This window comes from Macrobrachium nipponense, chromosome 1 (genome assembly GCF_015104395.2).
Source record: "Macrobrachium nipponense isolate FS-2020 chromosome 1, ASM1510439v2, whole genome shotgun sequence".
Classification (NCBI taxonomy): Eukaryota; Metazoa; Arthropoda; class Malacostraca; order Decapoda; family Palaemonidae; genus Macrobrachium; species Macrobrachium nipponense.
Genome location: NC_087200.1, coordinates 94,662,590 through 94,685,047, shown reverse-complemented (window position 1 = coordinate 94,685,047; position 22,458 = coordinate 94,662,590). Strand labels below are relative to the sequence as shown.

General features: G+C 37.0%; 3 protein-coding genes and 1 long non-coding RNA gene across 4 annotated transcripts; 1 reads left to right on the top strand and 3 right to left on the bottom strand.

Moving 5' to 3' along the window:
- Window positions 1–881: 881 nt before the first annotated feature.
- Window positions 882–2,214, bottom strand: LOC135220238 (uncharacterized). Its single transcript, XM_064257507.1, has 3 exons — window positions 2,121–2,214; window positions 1,622–1,698; window positions 882–1,504 (listed from the first exon to the last, which is right to left on the bottom strand). Exons 1-3 carry the CDS (start codon window positions 2,136–2,138, stop codon window positions 1,303–1,305), a joined length of 297 nt encoding a protein of 98 aa, XP_064113577.1. The 5' UTR covers window positions 2,139–2,214; the 3' UTR covers window positions 882–1,302.
- A 3,771-nt stretch (window positions 2,215–5,985) lies between these two features.
- Window positions 5,986–7,347, bottom strand: LOC135220237 (acanthoscurrin-1-like). Its single transcript, XM_064257506.1, has 3 exons — window positions 7,245–7,347; window positions 6,758–6,831; window positions 5,986–6,637 (listed from the first exon to the last, which is right to left on the bottom strand). The coding sequence occupies exons 1-3, from the start codon at window positions 7,260–7,262 to the stop codon at window positions 6,424–6,426; spliced, it is 306 nt and encodes a 101-aa protein (XP_064113576.1). The 5' UTR covers window positions 7,263–7,347; the 3' UTR covers window positions 5,986–6,423.
- Window positions 7,348–11,844: 4,497 nt separating this feature from the next.
- LOC135219483 (ctenidin-3-like) lies at window positions 11,845–13,302 on the bottom strand. Its single transcript, XM_064256284.1, has 3 exons — window positions 13,146–13,302; window positions 12,629–12,702; window positions 11,845–12,515 (listed from the first exon to the last, which is right to left on the bottom strand). Exons 1-3 carry the CDS (start codon window positions 13,161–13,163, stop codon window positions 12,299–12,301), a joined length of 309 nt encoding a protein of 102 aa, XP_064112354.1. The 5' UTR covers window positions 13,164–13,302; the 3' UTR covers window positions 11,845–12,298.
- Window positions 13,303–16,945: 3,643 nt separating this feature from the next.
- LOC135219482 (uncharacterized) lies at window positions 16,946–21,937 on the top strand. Its single transcript, XR_010315446.1, has 2 exons — window positions 16,946–17,226; window positions 21,517–21,937. It is a non-coding gene; the product is annotated as an uncharacterized LOC135219482 (long non-coding RNA).
- Window positions 21,938–22,458: the final 521 nt, after the last annotated feature.

Here is a 22,458-nt window from a genome sequence, read left to right as displayed (position 1 = left end):
AAGAGATTTGTTACTGAAGGAGCTTCCTGCAGAGCCATACTCCATTTCTCCAGACCCGTTAAATTGTACTGTTATGTTTTCAGATTCCTGCAAGGGGAATCACAATACAAAGAAGCTTCCTGTGCATCAGATTCTTGCAATGAGGAGTTCCTGTGACGGAGATCTCTGATTCTGTAGCTTAGTACATTATCCTAAGATTGGTGCTAAAGAATCGTAATTGTGAAGGATTTCTGTGTTGACATGCCCAGTTTCTCTTTTCTCTGTTTTATATTCTTCTTGTTAGGAATCGTAACAAGTGGCTTCTCTTGTTGACATGTAGAGATTTTTCTCCAAATATATGTGAATGTATTATAATAAATGGAGGGTCTCTGTTTAGAATTTTTTTTTTTTTTTTTTTTTTTTTTTTTTTTTTGGTATTTTGCACAGGTAATGAAAAGGAAGATGGCTTCTTTTTTACATGTATAATACAATTGTAAAAGTAGGTGACTTGTGTAGACATTCTCAGTTTCTTCCAATTGGTATAAGGATAGCTTAATGGCAGAGGGTCTTTTGTGTGTGAAATCTCAGTCTTGTACAACTGTTACCTAATTTTTATTTATTTATTTTTTGTAGTTTCTTGCATTAGATGAACCATCAATGAACAAAATGATTTAAAGGTATCACACAGCTCAACATACTTAATCTTTCATGAAAAGAACGACCAGAGCTATATAACATAGCAAATAGTACCAGTACATATCAGAGATGTCACTTGAGAATAAACTGTCCAATGCATGTACTGGAGATTGTAGATAAGTTTTGAAATATGAAAGGGGAGAAAAACGTTCTCTTTTTAAGTCAATGAATCATAGAGGCAAAAACATCAATGAGAAAAACTGCAGTTATGAACTCAAATTATTTATTCAATAAAATTTATATCACATACTTCATAAATTTCAAGTGTTTTAACAGTATAAAAACCATAACAAAAACAATGTGCATATGGATGAATACATGTTTGTTTACTGAAACATCTGCTTGTTTGTCTTGTAACAAGATATAACAAACCCCCATTGCTGGGTGTCAACCAAATATTATGGGAGGTAAGAAATGGGTTGAATAATGAGTCAGTCAGACTTTACTATGGATCCAGATGAGAATCTAGAATTTTGAGATCTTTTCAGTTTTGCTGTTTGTCTGATTAACCACTTGATACTTTACTTCTAATTTAATCTTATGGAAACTGTTGAAGTCATGATTATACTATAAAGCAAATACAAAATACTGGCTTCCAGAATTATTCATGTGCGTGACATATGTCATCTATTTCCCATAACCTCCAGGCCTGACTCCACCATGGACGCCTCCAACTCCTACACCTCCATGAACTCCCCCTAGTCCTCCAAGTCCTCCTCCAAGACCTCCTCCAAGTCCACCTCCTAGTCCTCCAACGCCACCATGCACTCCTCCTAATCCTCCTAAGCCACCAAGACCTGGTCTCACACCTCCAACTGGACGCCCTCCGCTGTAACAAAGTGACAAGTTTTAATAATCAAAGTTACAAGCCAAGTGTAATTTTTTTCCAATTCATGTTCCTTGTAAAATACAACAGAAAATAAAGAAAATGTGGACAGTTTCTTACCCAAATCCACCTCCTCCGTAGGGCCTGCCTGGTTCAGGAACGGCGGCAACGCTGCACACCAGAGCTATTGCGACGATCTGAAGAGTTGATAATATTATTTAATTAATTCGAGGTTAAATGACACGAACAGAAATCTCTATAAATAAAATGCAAGACTGAAAGTTAAAGATCCAAATTAGAGTTCACCATTTTTCTCAACGATCTGAAAACTATTGACTTATAAAATCCTTGAAAATTTCCATAAACATTTTAGAAAATAAAATGAAAAAATGTATTACAAAATGAAGGTCATTCTAAGCTTAGATATAGACCTCTTCAATGAGTGCTCTCTAAGAAAACTTATTTCATTTTCAAATGACATGGCAGCAAAGATATCCAATTGGACAACGAAAAAAGTAAGGCGAGAAATTTTCCAATTTCAAATTATATGATACACTTTAAATAATATTTCGACCTATTCTAAGTTCAACCATTTTTATGAAATAGCAGATATCCTTACCAGGACGGAGGCACGCATTGTTATGTTAGGACTTCAGTGAGAGACTTTAACGCTTCAGCTTGGATGAGTGGTTGTGGGTGTCTCTGTCAGTCTCCTGCCAGCTTATATAGGCGGTCAACCTCGACCATCCTTTGCTCTTCTCCGCCCATTTTTCGGTGACTTCACACTTTCCCCGAATTAGGTTCTGAGCGTAATTGCTTCGAGGAAACGCGCTTCTCCGTTGCCGTGTTGTTAACGGATTTATTCACATATTTAGAAATCCTGAAAAGGATTATCGTCTGTAGCAGCTAATGTATCATTCTTTTAAGTCATGTTACATAGAAATTTGGCAAAAACGACAAACTTAAACTAAGCCAGGCAGCCGGCTGGGAAGAAAGATTTTTCCACCTTCATGAATTTCGCAATCCCTTGTGCACCTTTGGACCTTCCTACTATGCCTTCTCTTCTGTCAGGTTGTCATCTAACTTCACACAAAAGCCTATGTGAAATATAGAGGCCATTGTGAAATCACAACTATTTTGGAATGAATTTTATTGTTCTTTATTAATTTTAATATATTATAAACAAGATGTTATTTTTTCCTTGCAAATATAATTGTATTAATATTATAATACCTCATATAGTGTGGAGTTATTTTGTTGTTGTGCTGTTTCCCACATTATTCTTCTTGCATTATATTGCCTCTCAAATTATTCTTCTTATTTCTCACTTTTCCCCTAGAAAACTTTGGCAGATTCAAAAATAGAAATATTGTAATATAAAGCGCTCAAGAACCTTAATTGGGATACAAAATTTCCAGAACGCCATCTTGGCCATCAAAAACCACTGGAATGATAATTCGATGTGATTATTAGCATACCTTGGTTCAGAGATATATATTTACACAAAAAAAAAACCTGAGATGATTTTCATTCGAAAGTATTTCTAAATACTTTACCAAATCTAAAATGTTCTTTTCTTATTATTATATTATGATAGGAAGAAAGCCTTCATTGAGGCAAACTTCGTTGAAAAGACTGCCACCCGTATGTTGTTGGCCTCATATTTTGCATTCTCAACTTGGCATATCATTTTCTTGGTTTCAGCAGGGAAATTTTAAAGCAGCTATCCCAAGTCTTTTCATTATTCGGGCGCTTCGATGGTCCTTATTACAACTGGGAGGAGGTAAAGGGCACGAGGGGTAGTAGTTAGATTCAGTCAGCTATTTTTGGCTGACAAAGGCTCTGGGGCATTTTAGTTGTTGTTTTTTGCAGGAGTATTTATACCCGAAAATGGGTTTGCAAAGAAGAGGGCGGTTTTTTATTGATTGCCATATACAGGGAGCTCTCCTGTTGACTGTAAGTCTGGCTGACTGACAAGGGCGCTGATAGATTGGCGCCAGCGGGTTTTGCTTGCGGCTTGAGGAAGAGGGCGGATGGAGCTTTGTCTCATGGGCACACCTCGTTGTTTTCCTGAAGATTGTCGGCAGAAGGAGGGTTCCTGAGTAACATTTAGACCAGAATATACTTGCAATAAAGAACGACAGCAGGTCCATATTGCCATCTAGGATTCTGGTATTCCTCATGATCTTCTGCTGGTATTGTAGGATATTATGCTTTTCCCTCATTTAGTCTTCGTACACTAACTTTCATGTAGATGGACAGTAGTCTTCTTAGAAAGGTGAGTCGTGTCAAACCAATGTAAGAATGGGGGCATCCATTTTCAGGGGGTATAGTATTGGTAAACCACTCCTCTCTACCTCAAGGGAATGCAACTGATGGAGAAGCAGTTCTTTTTGAGGTACTGGGTAGTCCTCTGACTCTTATGATTGATCTTAAGGTCGATCGTTGTTTCTACTTTAGCAGAAGGTCCATGAGCTAGAATGATGTTTTTTAGGGCTGCCTTGTTCTTCCTAATTCTGTATTCATGTGTCCCACTAAGAATAATTATATGGTCTGGGAGGGAACAGCTCTCCAGCTGATACAACCTGTAGACGCAGTTCCACAACATCCTTTCTATTTGAAGGTAAGAATATCGGTTTTTATCGTGTACGGGCGACATGTTCAAGTTCGTCAGAGGTGGCACGCCAAGAAGAGCATTGGGAGAGGGTATACCCTAGCATTGGGAGAGGGCACACCCGACGTGGGAATTTTCCAATCTATGGAAGGGGATTGTAAATGAAGGAAGGAAGATTCCTGCCCAGGTGCGCTCTATTTTTTCAGAAATGCAAAGTGGAATTGTAATGAAAGGAGACCTTTTGCGCAGGTGTGCCTTTTCTTCAGATGTGTGTCTAATGGACTTGTAATAAATGAAGGCTTCCTGCAAAAACATACCATTTTTCTTTATATATATATATATATATATATATATATATATATATATATATATATATATACATATATATATAATATATATTATATATATATATAGAAATTATAGGGAAGTAATATAGTAATGCTTCCTGCTCAGGTATGCTGTTTCCTCAGATCTGTATAATGGAATCATAATGCAAGAAGTGTTCTATACAGACACTCTTTTATTCCATATATTCTAAATATGAGAACTATAATGGAAGGAGGCTTCCTGTACAAACATGCTGTGTTTCTTCAATTCTGTTCAAGGGAATTGTAATGAAAAGAGGCTTCTTGTGCTTAATGTTCTGTTTCTTCAGATTTGTGTTATTGAATCCTAAACGATAGATGTTTCTTATGTATATAATTCCTTGTTTGTTTACGTGTATCATATAGTAAGAAATCTTCGTGTGCAGGCATAATGTGCTTCATCAGATTTATTGGAAGGAATTTTAATGGTAGGAGACTTTGCTTTCAGGCATGATATTTCTCTTTGGATTCATGTAGAGAATTGTGATGGAAGAATGCATCCTGCATATGCTTCCTCATTTGTCCTTCATTTTCGTCTATTGGTTCATAGAGGTGTAAGACTTTCTGCACAGACATTCTCTGTTTTTTCATATTCGATTAAGGGCACTGTGAAGGAATGAGGCTTCCTTAGGAAGCAGATCTGTATAAGCAAGTCATAATGGAATCAGGTTCCCTTTCGAGACATGCTATTTTTTCTGTGTAAGAGATTTATTACTAAAAGAGCTTTCTGCAGAGGCACGCTCCATTTCTTCAGACCCGTTGAATGGTACTGTTATGGAGGGATTATTCCTGTGTAGCAATGTGGTCCAAGGGTAATCGTAATGGAAGGAGCTTCCATGCTCTCTTTCGTTAGATTTAAGCATGTGTGTCATAATGGAAGAAACGCTCTCTGATTTTGCAGCTCAGTACACCCCTCAGATGGCTGCTAAAGAATGGTAGGAGGATGTGTGTTAATATGTCCTGTTTTTTCCCATGTTTTATTTGATTTATGTTACAAATCATAACATGAGGATTCACATGTTGTCAATGTTACGTTTTCTGTTCTCCAAATATATGTAAAGATATTTTGATAAATGGAGGTTGTCTGTGTGGAACTTTTCTTTCTTTGGATCTCGTAATAGAAGGTGACTTCTTGTATAGGTAGTCTCTGTTTCTTCAAATTTGTATATGGATATCTGAATGGCAGAATACCTTTGCGTATGAAAGCACTGTTCCATACAACTTTTACCTGATTTGTTTGTAGTTCCTTACATAATATGTATACCATCAGTGAACAAAATGGTTAAAAGGGATTACACATCTCAAAAGAAAGAGTGAGCAATTTAACTTAGCAAATAGTAGCATACATATAAGATTTATCACTGGAGCATATATTCCCTGATACACGTACGTGACAGTGCAAATGAGTTTTAAAACGTGAAAGGGACGAAAAAGATTCTCCTCTTCGGACAAAATGAAGTCTAGGGGCAAAAACATCAAAAGGAAATAATTCAGAGAAACTGCAGTTATGAAAGCAAATTTTTTATTCATATAGAATTTATATCATCACAAATTGCATGTGTTTTAACAATTCAAAAACAATAACAAAACGATGCGCTTTTGGGTGAAGATTTGTTTGTTTGTTTCCTTACATATGTTTGTTCATGAGATAAGACAAAACCACATTGCTGCGTGTCAACCAAACATTATGGTAGGGAAGCTGTGGGATGAATAATGAGTCAGTCAAACGTTGAGATGAATCCAGATGAGAATCTAGAATTTTCGTGTGTTAGTGGAGGTAGAGCTCTTTGAGATCTTCACAGGTTTGCTGTTAGTCTAATTAACCACTTGATTATCTGTATTTCAGAATCTTGTGGAAACTGCTGAAGTCATGACTGTAGTTAGATAAGAGCATAAATAAAATACTGGCCTCCAAAATTATTCATGTGCTTGACATAGGTCATCTATTTGCCATAGCCTCCTGGCCTGACTCCACCATGGACGCCTCCAACTCCTACACCGCCATGAACTCCCCCTAGTCCTCCACCAAGACCTCCTCCTAGTCCAGCACCTAATCCACCTCCTAGTCCTCCTACACCTCCATGAACTCCCCCTAGTCCTCCAAGTCCTCCCAGACCACCAAGACCTGGTCTCACACCACCAACTGGACGCCCTCCGCTGCAACGAAATAACGAGCTTTTAATCATAAAATTTACGATAGTTGAGTGTAATTTTTTTCCATCTCATGTTTCACATAACATACAACAGAAAATAAAGGAAGTGTGGACAGTCTCTTACCCAAATCCTCCTCCGTAGGGCCTGCCTGGCTCGGGAATGGCAGCAACGCTGCACACCAGAGCGATGGCGACTATCTGAAGGAAACGAAATCCATTTTCAATTAAGTTTAAGTTTAATTGATGCAGTCATAAATCTTTGAAAATTAAATACAAGACTGAAAGTTATGAATTTTAAGTTGAATTTGCTGATATTCTTGACTCATGAATATAAAATCCTTAAAAATTTACATTAAGATTGATTATGATATTATACAAGAACATCTTTTTTTAACATGTTGGTCATTTCAAGTTTAGATGTACCCTTCTTCAGTGCTTGTTATCTAAGAAAAGATTATATTGCTTTGAAGTGATGTAAAAAAAAATGCAAATTTAATAACGAAAAAACCAGGGCCAGATGCTCCATTTAAAAATGTATCAGATACATCTCAAAAAATATTTCGAATTAACCGAAGAATAAAATTTTTATATGAAACAGTAGACATCCTTACCAGGAAGGAGGCACGCATTATGATGTTATTATAGGACTTTAGTGAGAGACTTCAGTTCCTCAGCTTGGATGAGTGGTTGTCGATGTCCCTTCAGCCTCCTGCCAGCTTATATACGCGATCAACCGCAAGCATCCTTTGGTCTTCCCCGCCCCTTTTCGGTGACGTCACACACTTTCCCCGAACGAGTTTCTTGCCGTTACGCGTTTTTCGTGGTTATTTCATCAACGAATTTATTCACGCATTTAGAAACCTCTAGAGGGATTATCACCTCTAGCAGCCATTTATTGTATCATTCTTTTAAGGCATATTAGAAAGAAATTTAGCAAAAAAGACAAACTTAATTAAACTAAGCTGATAAGAATTTTTCCCAACCTAGATAGGCGAAACTCCAGACACGAAGCAGCCGGCTGGGAAGAAAGATTGTTCCAGCTTCATGTATTTCGCAATCCCTTGTGCACCTTTGGACTCTTCCTATTGTGCCTTCTTTTTTGTCAGGTTGCCATCTAACTCATACAAAAACCTATGTGAAATATAGAAGCCATTTTGAATTCATATCTTTTTCAGAAAAATATATTGATATATAAACAAGATTTAATTGTTTTTTATCCTTGCAAATATATCTGTATTGATATTATAACACCACGCTTAGCCTGGAGTCACTTTGTTGCTGTTTCCCATATTATTCTTGCTGCATTTTGTTTCTCTCCAATTATTCTTCTTTTTCTTCATTTCTACCCTAAATAACTTTGGCGAATAAAATAAAATAGAAATATTGTAATAAAAAGTGGGAAAGAACCTTAATTAGGATATAAAATTTCTTGAGCGCCAGCTTGGTCCATCAATAACCACTGGAATGATACCTCGATTGTATTTTTATCGGTGCGGGGCTAAGACATTTCCTTTGACACACACACAAAAAACATCTTACCTGACTCTTATTTCAGAGTAGTTCTAAATACCTGTGCTTTAGCAAATCTAAAATGTTCCCCATACAAATATTATTATTATTGTTATTTTTATTTTGGAAGAAGACCCTCGTTTAAACATATTCTCTTAAAAAGAATGGATGTGTTTACCGAATTTATTTAATATGACAACTTTTCTTTACTTCTCATTAATATTATTTAATAGCTGGCCAATATTCATATTAGTATTTCAAAAAAAGGATGCGGGAATGTTTTATTTTTATTTTAAAAACCAGGGGTCCTGGTGGGTGGTATATCAGAGTTCGTGTTCGTGCAGAGTTCGTCAATTAGTGTAGTAATCTATGTCGTCGTCGTCGTCACTGCTTCTCCAGGACCTCTGCTAACTCGTCCCGCTTATGAACTGCCAGGAGGCCAAAACATGTCGACAAAAGAAACATAATACCAGCAGAACTAGAAAAAAAATACCAGCCTGAATACCCGACTACCAGTTATACCAGCATACAGGAGATGAACCCCACTTGAATAAGATCAGTCATCCAGCCTTCCTGTATACCAGTATACAATATACCAGTATGCCAGTTGACGAACCCTGCGCAAACACAGATACCAGAATCCCCTTTTTTTTCTAAATAAAAATAGAACATATCACATTTTTTCAATTAAATACCTATATGAATACTGGCCAGTTATTAAATAATATTTCTGAGACAATATAGCGATTAATAAGAATAGTAGAAAAGTTTTCATATAAAATTAGTTCACTAAACAGATTATTATTATTATTAATATTATTATTAATGTTGAGCTTATATTTTACCTTTTCAACTTAGCGTATGTTTCTTGATTTCAGCAGGGTAATTATAAAGCAGTTATCTAAAGTTTATTTTTTATTTGGGAGCTTCGATAGTCCTTGCTACCATTGCAAGGAGGTAGAGGGCACGAGGGGATGGATGGATAAAGATGAAGCCAGCCTTGTGTTGGCACAGGCTCCTGCTCTTCAGCAGCCCATAACTGGTGATTGATATTTGTATTCTTCACTGGGGATACCACTCGGCTCAATTTAAACCACTGGGCCAGAAATGAAAGGAAGTAGTGGGAGAGAAAGTATTATAGCAGTAAGTCCCAGTAAGTAGGAGAGCCTGGGAAGGAAGGGATAAACATAAAGTTAGAGAAATAGGATGGAAATTAAAGTGTCCATAGGGTCCTTGCTCCCTTCCCTGGTACTATCGTGTAGGTATCAGGAGAATGAGACAGCAAGGGGAGGATTAGAGAGGGAGAGGATTATGGTCCTCGTTGACTTAACAGAGTAAGAGAATGCTGGTAGTTATTTAATTGTGGCAGGTGGCAATTTGCAGTCAATGGATGAAAGACTTTGCTTATACACTAGATGGCTGTATGCCATCATGGACCTGCTCACAGAGCAGTACTTATGTGATCTGATGAAGAAAAATGTAATAAAAATGTGAGGAAGGTGTAACTAAGGCAGTATCTAGCAGGACTATTTGTTACCTGGGTGGTGGGTAAGAGCAGAAGAAAGCTGATAATGTTTCAGTGTTTTCAATTATGTGTGTTACTAATTTATTGCTGGCTAGAGGAACCTCTGTGAAATTCTGCCTGAGAGGAAAAGCCTCCGGATAGTGTGATAGGTAAGGCTTTAGGTCTAGTGGTTGGTCTACTACCTCTTCACAATACGTGCATGCTTTGTTTTCTGCATCGATTAGTTGCCAGGTGCACAGATATCCTTGTCTGGGAGGGTACAGCTCTCCAGCTGATACCACCTGTAGATGCTGTTCCTGGACACCCTTACTACTTGACAGTAAGAATATTCGTTTTTAATAGTGTATGGGCAACATGTTCAAGTTTGTCAGAGGTGGCATTCCATGAAGAGCATTGGGAGTGGGCACACCCGACGTGGGTATTTTCCAATCCATGGAAGGGGTTCGTTAAGGAAGGAAAAAGGATTCCTAACCAAGGACTCTATTATTTCAGACATTCAAAGTGGAATTGTAATAAAAGGAGGTGTCCTGCACAGGCACGATCTATTTCTTCAGATCTGTGTAATGGAATTGTAATAAATGGAAGCTTCCTGCACAAGCAAACTATTTATCTTTGTTTTTAATAAAATGGAATTGCAATTGTATAATGCTTCCTGCTCAGATATTAATGCAAGAAGCTTCCTGTACGGGCATTCTTCTATATGAATCCTATATATGAAAGTTTTTTTTCAGATTCATGTATGGAATTGTAATGGAAGGATGCTACATGTACAAACATACTCTCTTTCTTCAATTCTGTTTGAGAAAAATAAAAATGTATTGCAAGGAGGATTCTCGTGAAGAATGCTCTGCTTCTTCAGATCTGTGTAATTGGATCCTGAGGGATAGTGTTCTTGTGTATATAATTCCTTATTTGTTTACATGTATCATTTATTAAGAAATATCCATGTACTGGCATGCTGTGGTTCATCAGATTTGTGTGAAGGAATTTTAATGGTAGTAGGTTTTGCTTTCAGTCATGCTATTTTTCTTTGGATTCATGCAAAAGAATTGTGACAGTACAAGACATCCTTCATAGGCTTCCTCATTTTTGGTTCATATTGAAATATTGGTTCCTAAAGGTGTTAGACTCTGCAAAGACATTCTTTGTTTTTTTTTCTTATTCGTTTGAGGGTAATTTTGATGGAATGAGGCTTCACGTGCAAGCTTACTCATTTTCTTGAGATCCTTGAAAAAAAGTCATAATGGAAGAAGAATCCGTGTCTATGCATGCTGTTTCTTCCGATCTGTTTAATTAAGGGATTTGTTACTGAAGGAGCTTCCTGCACAGTCATGCTTCATTTCTACAGATATATTGGATAGGACTGTTATGGAAGGATTCTCTCTGTGTAGCAATGCTATGCACTTTCAAATTTGTGTAGTGGGAGTCATAATAGAAAGATTTCTTCATGTAGAGCCATGCTCTCATGAGATTCATGCATGGGTATCATAATGGGAGAGGAAGTTCCTGTGCTGGTAATCTCCAAATTGGTTGCTAGGGAATCATAATGGTAGGAGTGTTTCTTTGTTAAAATTTTCTTTTCTTTCTCTGTTTTATTCGATTTTGTTAGGAATCGTACCAAGAGGCTTCCTCTTAAGTTTCTTTTCTCCATTTGTGGGTAAAGATGTTTTGATAAATGGAAGCTTTCTATGTATAAATTTTTTTCTTCTGAGTTTGCAGTTATTGATATGGCAAATGGTTTCTTTTGGTTATTGTAATGTGATCGTAATGGAAAGTGATTCCTTTGTAGGTATTCTTTGTTTCTTCTAATTTCTATATAAACATCGTAATGGCCGAGTGTTTTTATATATGAAAACTCAGTTTTGTACAACTGATACCTGATTTTTTTTTAGTTCCTTGCATAACATCTACCATCAATGAACAAAATGGTTAAAAGGTATTACTCAGCTAAACATAATTAATGCATATATATATTCTTTCCTGAACACAAAGAACTGATCAATTTAATATGGCAAATAGTACTAGTACATATCAGATTTGTCACTGGACTTTCTAATACATGTGAATTTGCAGATGAATTTTAAAATGTGAAAGGGAAGAGAAAGATTCTTCATTTAAGGACAAAATGAAGCCCAGAGACAAAAACATCAAGAGGAAATAATTCAGAGAAACTGCAGTTATCAAATCAAATTATTTATTCTATAGATTTCATATCACATAATTCACAAAATTCGTGTGTTTTAACAATTAAAAAACAATAACAAAAACAGTGTGCTTATGGGCGGAGACATGTTTGCTTGTTTGCTGAAATGTCTGACAGTTTGTCGGTTTGACAAGATATGAAAAACTTTATTTCTGGGTGTCAACGAAACGTTAAGGGAGGGAAGATGTGGGACGAATAACGAATCAGGTAGGCTTTGAGGTGGATCCAGATGAGAATCTAGAATTTTTATGTGTTTGTGGAAGTGGAGCTCTTTGAGATCTTTTCAGTTTTGCTGTTTATCTGATTACCACTTGATACTTAGCATCTAAGTCAATCTTGTGGAAATTCTTGAAGTCATGATTATAGTTAGTAAAGAGCAAATACAAAATACTGGCCTCCAGAATTATTCATGTGTTTGTCATAGGTCATTATTTGCCATAGCCTCCTGGCCTGACTCCACCATGGACGCCTCCAACTCCTACGCCTCCATGAACTCCTCCAAGCCCTCCACCTAGACCTCCTCCTAGTCCACCTCCTAGTCCTCCAACACCACCGTGCACTCCTCCAAATCCTCCTCCCAGTCCTCCCCCTACTCCTCCGAAACCACCAAGACCTGGTCTCACACCTCCAACTGGACGCCCTCCGCTGTAACGAAATTACATTTATTTAATGATCAAATTGGCTGTGATAAAACGTAATATTTTTCCCATTTATGTAAACTACAACAGAAAATAAAGAAAATGTGAAAAGTCTCTTACCCAAATCCTCCTCCGTAGGGCCTGCCTGGCTCGGGAATGGCAGCAACGCTGCACACCAGGACGATGGCGACGATCTGAAAGATTGGCAAGAATTTCAAGTCTAGTTCAGGGTCAAATGAGAAAATCCGAAATTTTTGCAGGTCAGATAGTAGACGTAAAGCATTAATTCTAAGTTGAGTTCGCTGATATTCTTGGAGGTCAAGTGTTTGAAATTTCCAGTGAATTAATTATACATAGGAAATTCTTTTGAAATTTTTCATGTGGATTATGAAATTAAACAAGAAAATCATGTTTACCATGGTGGCCATTTTAAATTGAGATGTAAACATCTTCAGTACTTGTTATCTAAAAAAAATTTAATTTGCTTTCAAATGATTGACCCAAAAATATAGTAAATTAAATGGCGAAAAAATAACGTCGGAAATTTTCTATTCCAAAAAGGTATAAGGTACACTATTATAGATATTTCGACGTATACAAAAAATTAACATTTTTATGAAATAACAGACATCCTTACCAGGACGGAGGCACGCATTGTGATGTTACTATAGGACTTCAGTGAGAGACTTCAATTCCTCAGCTTGGATGAGTGGTTGTGGTTGTCTAGTTCAGCCTCCTGCCAGCTTATATAGGCGGTCAACAGCGAGCACCTTTGGTCTTCCCCGCCCCTTTTCGGTGACGTCACACACTTTTCCCAGAACGAGTTTCTTGTTGCAGCTGCTTCGAGGAGGCGCGGTTTATCGTTGCCATTTTATTAACGAATTTATAAACATTTTAAAGAGTAGTCGTCTCTAGCAGCTAATATGTCATTCTTTTAAATCATATTACAAAGGAACATAGCAAGAACGATTAGCTTACACTAAGCCAACGATGATTCTCCCGAACCTGGATAATTTTAACGCCAGACACGAAGCATACCGCTGGGAAGAAATATTTTTCCAGCTTCGTGAGTTTTGCAATCCCAGCTGGTCTTTGCCCCTGGAACTTTTCCCACTATGCCCTGTCTTCTATTAGGTTATCAACTCACGTTACACAAAACCGTTAAAGAGATATAGAGGACGTTGTGAAATCACATATCTTCGGAATCAATTTTAATGTTTCTCTCGTGATTTTTTTTTCTTTATATCTAAACAAGTTTAAATTATGTTTTATTCTTCTAAATGTGTTCACATTAATGTTCCTATCATCCATATCAGTCTTACTTGTAAAATACAAATATCGAAACTGAAAGCGTCAAAGTATCATAATTGGGGGACTAAGGATCCAGAGTGCCATCCTGGCCCATCAACAATCACGGGAATAAAAATTCGAGTTGATTTTTGTTTGAGAGGCGTTGTTTCGATATCATTCTTAACAGTTCTGAAGTGCTCTCTAGTTATTATTATTATTATTATTATTATTATTATTATTATTATTATTATTATTATTATTATTACCCCGTAGTGACCCTGGATTGAACAAGGTGAGTTCTTTGTTCATTAAAAATGCAACGTGCATAGCATAAAAGAAGGGAAAACCTGCCCATGGATATCAAGAGCTGTACTGGAGACAGAATTCGGTTCATTCTCTTTTTTTATGGCAAGTCTGTGTGTGTGTGTTTGTGTGTATGTGTCTGTGTGTGTTTGGGATGTTACTTTGTACATTTTTACCAATCTAATTCACACATGTCATTTGTACATGGTCATGTGAGTGGAATTTTTAAGTGAGGAATTCAGTATTTCCTAGATGTTTAAATGAAAACCAAATGGTATTTATTCCTTTTGGTTTTTATTTAAGCATCTAGGAAATACTGAATTCCCCACTTAAAAGTCCCACTCACATGACGATGTGCAAATGACGAGTGAAGAAGTTGCGGGTACGTATTCAACTTGTTAAGTGATTATCTTCTCTGTCAGTCGGTAAAAATTTACGAGGTAATATCACAGAGAGAGAGAGAGAGAGAGAGAGAGAGAGAGAGAGAGAGAGAGACTTGCAATAATAAAAGAGAACGAACACGAATTCCGTCTCTGGTAAACTCTTAATGTCCATGGCCAGGTTTTTCCTACTTTCATTTTTTGCTGTGGACGTTGCATTTTTAATGACGACGAACTCACCTTGTTTAATCCAGGGTCACTACGGGATAATAATAATAATAATAATAATAATAATAATAATATAATAATAATAATAATTAATAATAATAATAATAATAATTAATAATTAATAATAATAATAATAATAATAATAATCATAATAATAATAATAATAATAATAATAATAATCAACGCCGGAAATATGATAAAAGCCATAAACACATGGGCAGTGCCAGTAATCAGATACAGTGCTGGAATAGTGGAATGGACGAAGGCAGAACTCCGCAGCATAGATCAGAAAACCAGGAAACATATAACAATACACAAAGCACTACACCCAAGAGCAAATACGGACAGACTATACATAACACGAAAGGAAGGAGGGTAAGGACTACTAAGTATAGAGGACTGCGTCAACATCGAGAACAGAGCACTTGGGCAATATTTGAAAACCAGTGAAGACGAGTGGCTAAAGAGTGCATGGGAAGAAGGACTAATAAAAGTAGACGAAGACCCAGAAATATACAGAGACAGGAGAAAGACAGACAGAACAGAGGACTGGCACAACAAACCAATGCACGGACAATACATGAGACAAACTAAAGAACTAGCCAGCGATGACAATTGGCAATGGCTACAGAGGGGAGAGCTAAAGAAGGAAACTGAAGGAATGATCACAGCGGCACAAGATCAGGCCCTAAGAACCAGATATGTTCAAAGAACGATAGACGGAAATAACATCTCTCCCATATGTAGGAAGTGCAATACGAAAAATGAAACCATAAACCACATAGCAAGTGAATGCCCGGCACTTGCACAGAACCAGTACAAAAAGAGGCATGATTCAGTAGCAAAAGCCCTCCACTGGAGCCTGTGCAAGAAACATCAGCTACATTGCAGTAATAAGTGGTACGAGCACCAACCTGAAGGAGTGATAGAAAACGATCAGACAAAGATCTTCTGGGACTATGGTATCAGAACGGATAAGGTGATACGTGCAAACAGACCAGACGTGACGTTGATTGACAAAGTCAAGAAGAAAGTATCACTCATTGATGTCGTAATACCATGGGACACCAGAGTTGAAGAGAAAGAGAGGGAAAAAATGGATAAGTATCAAGATCTGAAAATAGAAATAAGGATATGGGATATGCCAGTGGAAATCGTACCCATAATCATAGGAGCACTAGGCACGATCCCAAGATCCCTGAAAAGGAATCTAGAAAAACTAGAGGCTGAAGTAGCTCCAGGACTCATGCAGAAGAGTGTGATCCTAGAAACGGCACACATAGTAAGAAAAGTGTTGGACTCCTAAGGAGGCAGGATGCAACCCGGAACCCCACACTATAAATACCACCCAGTCGAATTGGAGGACTGTGATAGAGCAAAAAAAAAACATAAAATAATAATAATAATAATAATAACCAGGGCACATTTTAGAACTGCTAAAAAATTATATTGGAGTTCCTCTCAAACAAAAATCAACTCAATTTATTATTCCCATGATATTTGATGGGCCAGGAAGACACTCTGGAACTTAGTCCCCAACTATGATCCTTTCAAGCTTTCAGTTTCGATATTTGTATTTTATAGTTAAGAACGATATTGACGATATTTGTTTGTGAAGTTCTCAATTAGATTTTTTTCCTAAAAATGATAGAAAATTCTGCTAAACTACGGTTGTTTTAAACATGTGGTCCAAATGAGCGCTGTCAAATCCGTGAAATTAAAGAAGGGGGCACTTTTGGTCTTTATTATGTTTATTGAAAGATGCTGGGAAATATTTAGCTTTATATTATCAAAAATACGTTTATGACCATTATTTATTGGAATTTGGTGCAGGAGGATTAATTTCGTTTCCCTGTGTTGTTAAGAATCATCGGACCACGTATCGTATAACAATAACGTTTGTGGTTTTTTTACCATTCATTTATGTTATCATTGCAAAATTATGATTTGACGATAATTAGATGGTCCGTATTGATCAGCTTTTCTATCAATTACGATAAAACTTTCTTCTCAATTGTCTTCTAACGTTTACATACAAATGTCCCGTTCAATGCATTATGTGGAAAACATTAATAATAATCTTAATAATAACACAGGACAAAGATAATTCGAAAACTGGACAAGGAGAAGGTCAGATTCATAATGTTGTCATTGGCACAAGCGTCCATGGAAACGGAAAGGCGTTATCCAGGAGTCTTACGCTCAGCGGTCATTGATTTTCGTACAGAAAATCTGGTGTTACACGGAAGGAAGGTCGAAGAATAATTCGGTTAACTTGCCCGTATACTTCTGGGTGTTGAATCCAAAGACTCGGTTCACCTGGTGTATCGTCGCGAAATTTTGCAGAAGCGAGTTAATCAACGTTAAGAAGAAAGAATCTTCGCGTGGCGGGTCGAGATTTACGTGTTGGTTGCCTACATAAGGCAAGTGATAGAGAGAGAAGAGAGACGGACGTGGTGTTTCGCCACTAGCCTACCCGGGATTTCTGCTATGACGCTTGTGACTTGAATCGAAAGGGTAAGCATAGTTTCACTTTATAGGTCTTTGTGGTACGCGGACGCGGTTAATTTTTTTGTCAGTTGGAGTGCTGCTTCGATTTCGTCAGCTAATGATAAATTTTGGTAGCTGATTTTTTTTTTTCTTACGTAAAGAGGACAGGCAAACTGTTATGGATTTTGCCTTAGCAGACAGGCAAACAGTCATGGTTTTTGCGTTGGTTAATTTTTTAATTTCCGTTCCCACCCAATGCACACACGAATTTATGGATTTAATTACATTATTACCATATCTTAAAAATACCGATAGTGCTCATGAGAATGTGCCGGTGAATGTTAAGTAAAGATTACCTGCGATATGTTTTATTAATGAATGCTAATATTTTAGCGCAATTGTTTACCGGCTTCAATATTGTGCTTGGCAAGAAAAGGAACTTTTGATAAATACTGATCCCATGCATTTGAAAAGATTCTTTAAATGGTATTAGTAACGTTCGACTTGTTCAAGCTTGCGTTAGAAGTTTATTATTGACTTTGGTATTGTTGAATTGTTTTACTTAGGCTGCGTCAGAGGTTGATAGCATTTTAACTAATTTGGTACCCGATGACAGTATTAATTCTGACCGGCAAAGTCCCTTAAATAGTAGTGAGTAGCTGTTCAATATTTACAGTAGGTCTAAAGCCTGTCCATAATGTTATAGGTCCAAGTTCTTATTTTTATGAAACGTCCAGCCTAAGTGTAGCTTGCAAGTTAAAGCTGTAGTGATTTTAATATACAAAATACGGAGAAAATACTGAACTTCTCAAAAGATTATAACTCGCTAGTGTATCTTTTTAAAGCAGATCAGGAGGTAGAATCGGTAGGCAAAAATTAAATTGCGTTTATTCCAGCTTAAACAACGGCTCGGTATTTTGAAAAGATAACTATGCTACATAGTTTGAATAGGTGGTCATTATGTACTGATACATTTGTCATTTTTAATGTTTAATGGTAGGTTTATAAACCTAAAAAGAAGTTTCATGAATATAGTTTTTTGGCAGTGTACGAATTCCTAAATTTCTCTAAGTTTCAGTTGTGTAATTAAGTCATAACTGTACTTGTTTACATTCCACGCTGCCTTAGATAGTAGTGATTTAGTTTAAACAATTTTACAACTCAGTGGGGCCACCTTTGTCGGGGTGGCGGTGCTGCTTCGGCAAAGGTGGCCCAAGGACTGTACATGGTAGGCTGCGGCCTACCATGTACAGATCCGCTCATAAACCATTTCCTTCCAGGTTCGTGATTTCTGCGTTGCTAATAAAGGAATGTGTATGAATGTTGGTTTTGTATCTAAAGCACGATTATAAAAGGTACATTTTTACACCCTGTGGTAGTTAGGTAGTTGTTAAGAACAGCTTTGCTAAATATTGCTTGACCAGGTTATGAGCAGGTTTACCGTTCAGCTCCCGGTGATTAAGTAAATATGCTACTGAAGGATATTGGTTTAATGAAAGTGTATTGTTTGAAGGCTTTCAGAAATTATTTTTCGGTGTTTCATTGGTCCAATGTTAGGTGATATAGTTTCTAGAGGCAATCAGAGCTCTTGTTAGGACTGCGTGTCTTTCTAGTATTGTAATATCATTAAAATTTGTTTGATTCTTTCAACGCAAGTTTAGTTTGTTGTAGATTTAGAAGTTGAGGATTCGTAATAAATCCCGTCTTCATTCATAACGTTGTTGGTGAAAAATATTCAAACTTGACTTAATTTCATAAACTATACATTCAGTACATTGGTGACAGAGGCTTAATATTTTCTTGGGATGAGACAGGATTGTGAAATAAAGAGCTGGCAGTCAAAAGAATAATGTTCACGAAGACCTTGACTTAGTCAGTCTGTTCGTGATGGCAGTGGTTGCTGAATACATCTGGACTCTTGAATTCCCAAGTGTGATCGACGATGAATTGGAGAAATGGTTGTTAACAGGACATTTTGTCGTACTAAAGATTGTATTGTAAGTGAAACCACCATTAATAGATTGTTTGATGATGATAATTCAAATGCCAATTCTAGTGTTTTAAAGTTTTGTAATAAGATATTTTGGAGTCCATTAATTTCATAACTATACAGAAACAAGATGACTGGCATTTCAAAATACTCGATTTTTATGTTAGTAGCCCAAAATTATAGTCTGGTATCAACAAATGTATGGTGGGGGGGGGGGGGGGGGGGGGGGGGGGGGGGGGGGGGGGGGGGGGGGGAGAAATTCTTAAATGTACCAACCAAGTATGACTATAACTTTAAAGCACAACAAATCTAATGTCATGCATAATTGAAGGACTAGCGAAGGATTATTGTATGCGTTTCACGGCTTTTGCAGTATCGGACGATCGTAAATTTTCATGAATTACTTTGAATTTGTTGGATGGATTAATGTAAATGTTCTATGCCTCCTTAGCTTTCCAAAGCATTTCAAATTTAGCTCAGTACACAAGCTCAATATTTACTGAAGTGTTATGAGAACATAATTTTCAGACAAGTTTACTTATGCGTTAATGAATTTTATTTTATGCAAATCATTTGTGTGTGTGGGGGGGGGGGGGGCGGGCATTGAAACTCCCATTTAATAGAACGGTGTAAAATGTTTTCATAATGAAGTCCATCCGGTTTCTGCGCTCACTAACGAAAATACTGATTGCACTGTAGCTGATGTTACAAAATTAATTACAGTATCTTTATAAAGAAGATTAATGTTTTAAGTATGCAGTGGCAGCCTTTAAGACGTTAAAAGTAGCGATCGCTCGGAACCAAATAAGTGAAGGTAAGTCTTTGAATGCAATCTACTTGCAATTATGGTTAATGAGTTTCCATTCTGTAGCTCTGTCCCATTCGTGTACTATGTATTTTAGGTGAAATGACTGAATTTATGCTGCAATTGTAAGGTTAATTTTGTTAGTGACTATTTTTCATCTATTACTTTGGTTTTCTTAGTTGAAATGGGATCTGTTTAGGTTTGAATTAGGTATGAAAAAATTCTCATTTTGACACCTACATTCTTTTAAGTGATTGAGCCGGACTGCTTATGATTGTGTTACAAACTTTTATTTCTAGGTACACTTTGGTTAAATAGTTTGAATTTGAGCTGTTTTTCTTTACCTGTGTTGTATTTTCTAATTTAATTCTTCAGATCCCCCAAATCCTTTTACTTAAGTCTGTTGGATAATCTAACTGTATGTTGAAGATGCAAGTAAAACCGTTGAGACAAGAGGTGGTCGAGGGTGTTTGAATGGCCACAAAGGAGGAAGTTTGGTTGGGTCAGTGGTGCAAGAAGGTTTTTGGGTAGGGCAAAAGGGGAACGTGCCTGTGAAGATGGACCACAGGGGTGGTGGGGATGTTTTCAATGAGAATGAATAAAATGGCTGGAGGAAAAGTGGGAGAGAGAGAGTGGATGCAATGTATGAGTTCCCAAGTTGTTTGGGTGTAGGGTAAAGGTCCAGGGAAAAGGTCCAGATGTCCAGGACTTAGGAGTAGGTAGGTGGCCTACATTTCATTACTCCCATAGGCATTACTACTTTAAATCCCATGGGTGGATACTAAAGAATCCCCTGTATTTAATAATAAGAGTATACTCTTGTGTATACACAAGATTTAAACTTTGAATGTAAGGGCTGTGGCTGTTTTGGGTGGTCTCAGACTCCATACTTCTCATCCTGACTGTAAGATAGGTATCACCTCCAGCTTGCGATGCATGAAGTTTGAAATGCAGATGAACTGGGATCTTGGCAGCTGCCAACATAGTTAAACTTTAGTGGGATAAGGTTACACAGCAACCCTGGGAGATGTGCTCGATAAGCTACTCTGGTGGTGCTGGAGTGTTTCAATAGGTCAAAGGACTTCTTCCAATCATGGGATCAGGAGTATGCTCCCCTAGTTAACACTGGATAAGGTGCTTATGGTACAAGAAAAAAGGTGGATTGCTCTTGAGGGTGTCTATTTCAAATTTATGGGAGTTGACTGGCTGAAACTGGGGTTGAACAAGATAGGTTTTGAAAGCCAACAGTAATACCTTGTCCCCTAGAAAAATTAACATTGAGTATTCAGTGCTTGCAATTCTGGCATGCTCATTTAAAATGTAAGGTTGTATTACTTTAGCAATCACTACGAAGTGGTAAAGTACAACTTGCTACAGACTTTAATTAAGTGATGTAAATTTCACTTTAAGTTGCTGTAAAACAGATGTTAAAAGTTTAGACAATTACTTTATATTGAATATAAAGTTTCCAAATGCTTAAGAGTTAAAGGTTAACTATCATAGGCAAATTTTCTTACAACAGGCGAATTCCAAGGTGACGGAGTTGATGCCCTAGTAACTGGAACCTGCTATTGAAGGATGCTTAGGATAAATCCGGTGAGGCAATAGGATCCTGCTTTGTGCTTCGTGTACCGGTGGCTGTTTTTATATATAAATTTAAAGATGCTTCAAACAAGAGACTTGCTTCAAACGAGAACGAGAGACTGCTTCAAACGAAAATTATTAGAATGATCAGTCACTGTTAAATTTAAAGCTTCAAATTAAAATTGTTAATAGAATGATCACAATCACTGTTAAGTATCGATTTATGACTGCTAATGCTTTAAAAATCTTAATATTTTCATTTTCACCTTAGCACGAGGCTTCATTGTCAGCGAAATTGATTAACCTTCTTCATGGTTGTATATTCTTTACTGCAAATGATACATTAAAATTTAATTATTTTTGGGGTTTTTGTTTCTGTTGTTCATGTAAGTGAAAGAAATCTGAAGGTGAAGAAAATTTAAATTTGGCTTTGAAGTGTATATTTAACCTGACGGTTACTTAGTTTGGTATACTGAAGTTAATTGGATACGTATTGGACTACCTCCACCATTTAGCACTGGGCAGAAGTACAGTTAAATGTTTTTTGGAAACTCCAAAAACATGACAAATAGTTTTGTATTGGGATTTACTACTGATGGTGTCACGAATGGTCAGGAACATGAGGTATGTAGGCACATGGAAGTCGGTGATACCAAATGGCGGCAGCAGTATATATGATTAAAAATGAAACTGGTCCAGAGAATTAAAAATGAAACTGGTCCAGAGAGATTACGTAAAAGCTTAAAGGCATTTTTTAAGCAGCAAATTGCAGTAACTTAGCGAGGTGTAAGAAAATAAAAGAAACTAAGGTATTTCGTATTAACTGACTGTCAAAGCAATGCATACCTTTTAGTGTACAACAGTTTGTACTTCGTCAGGC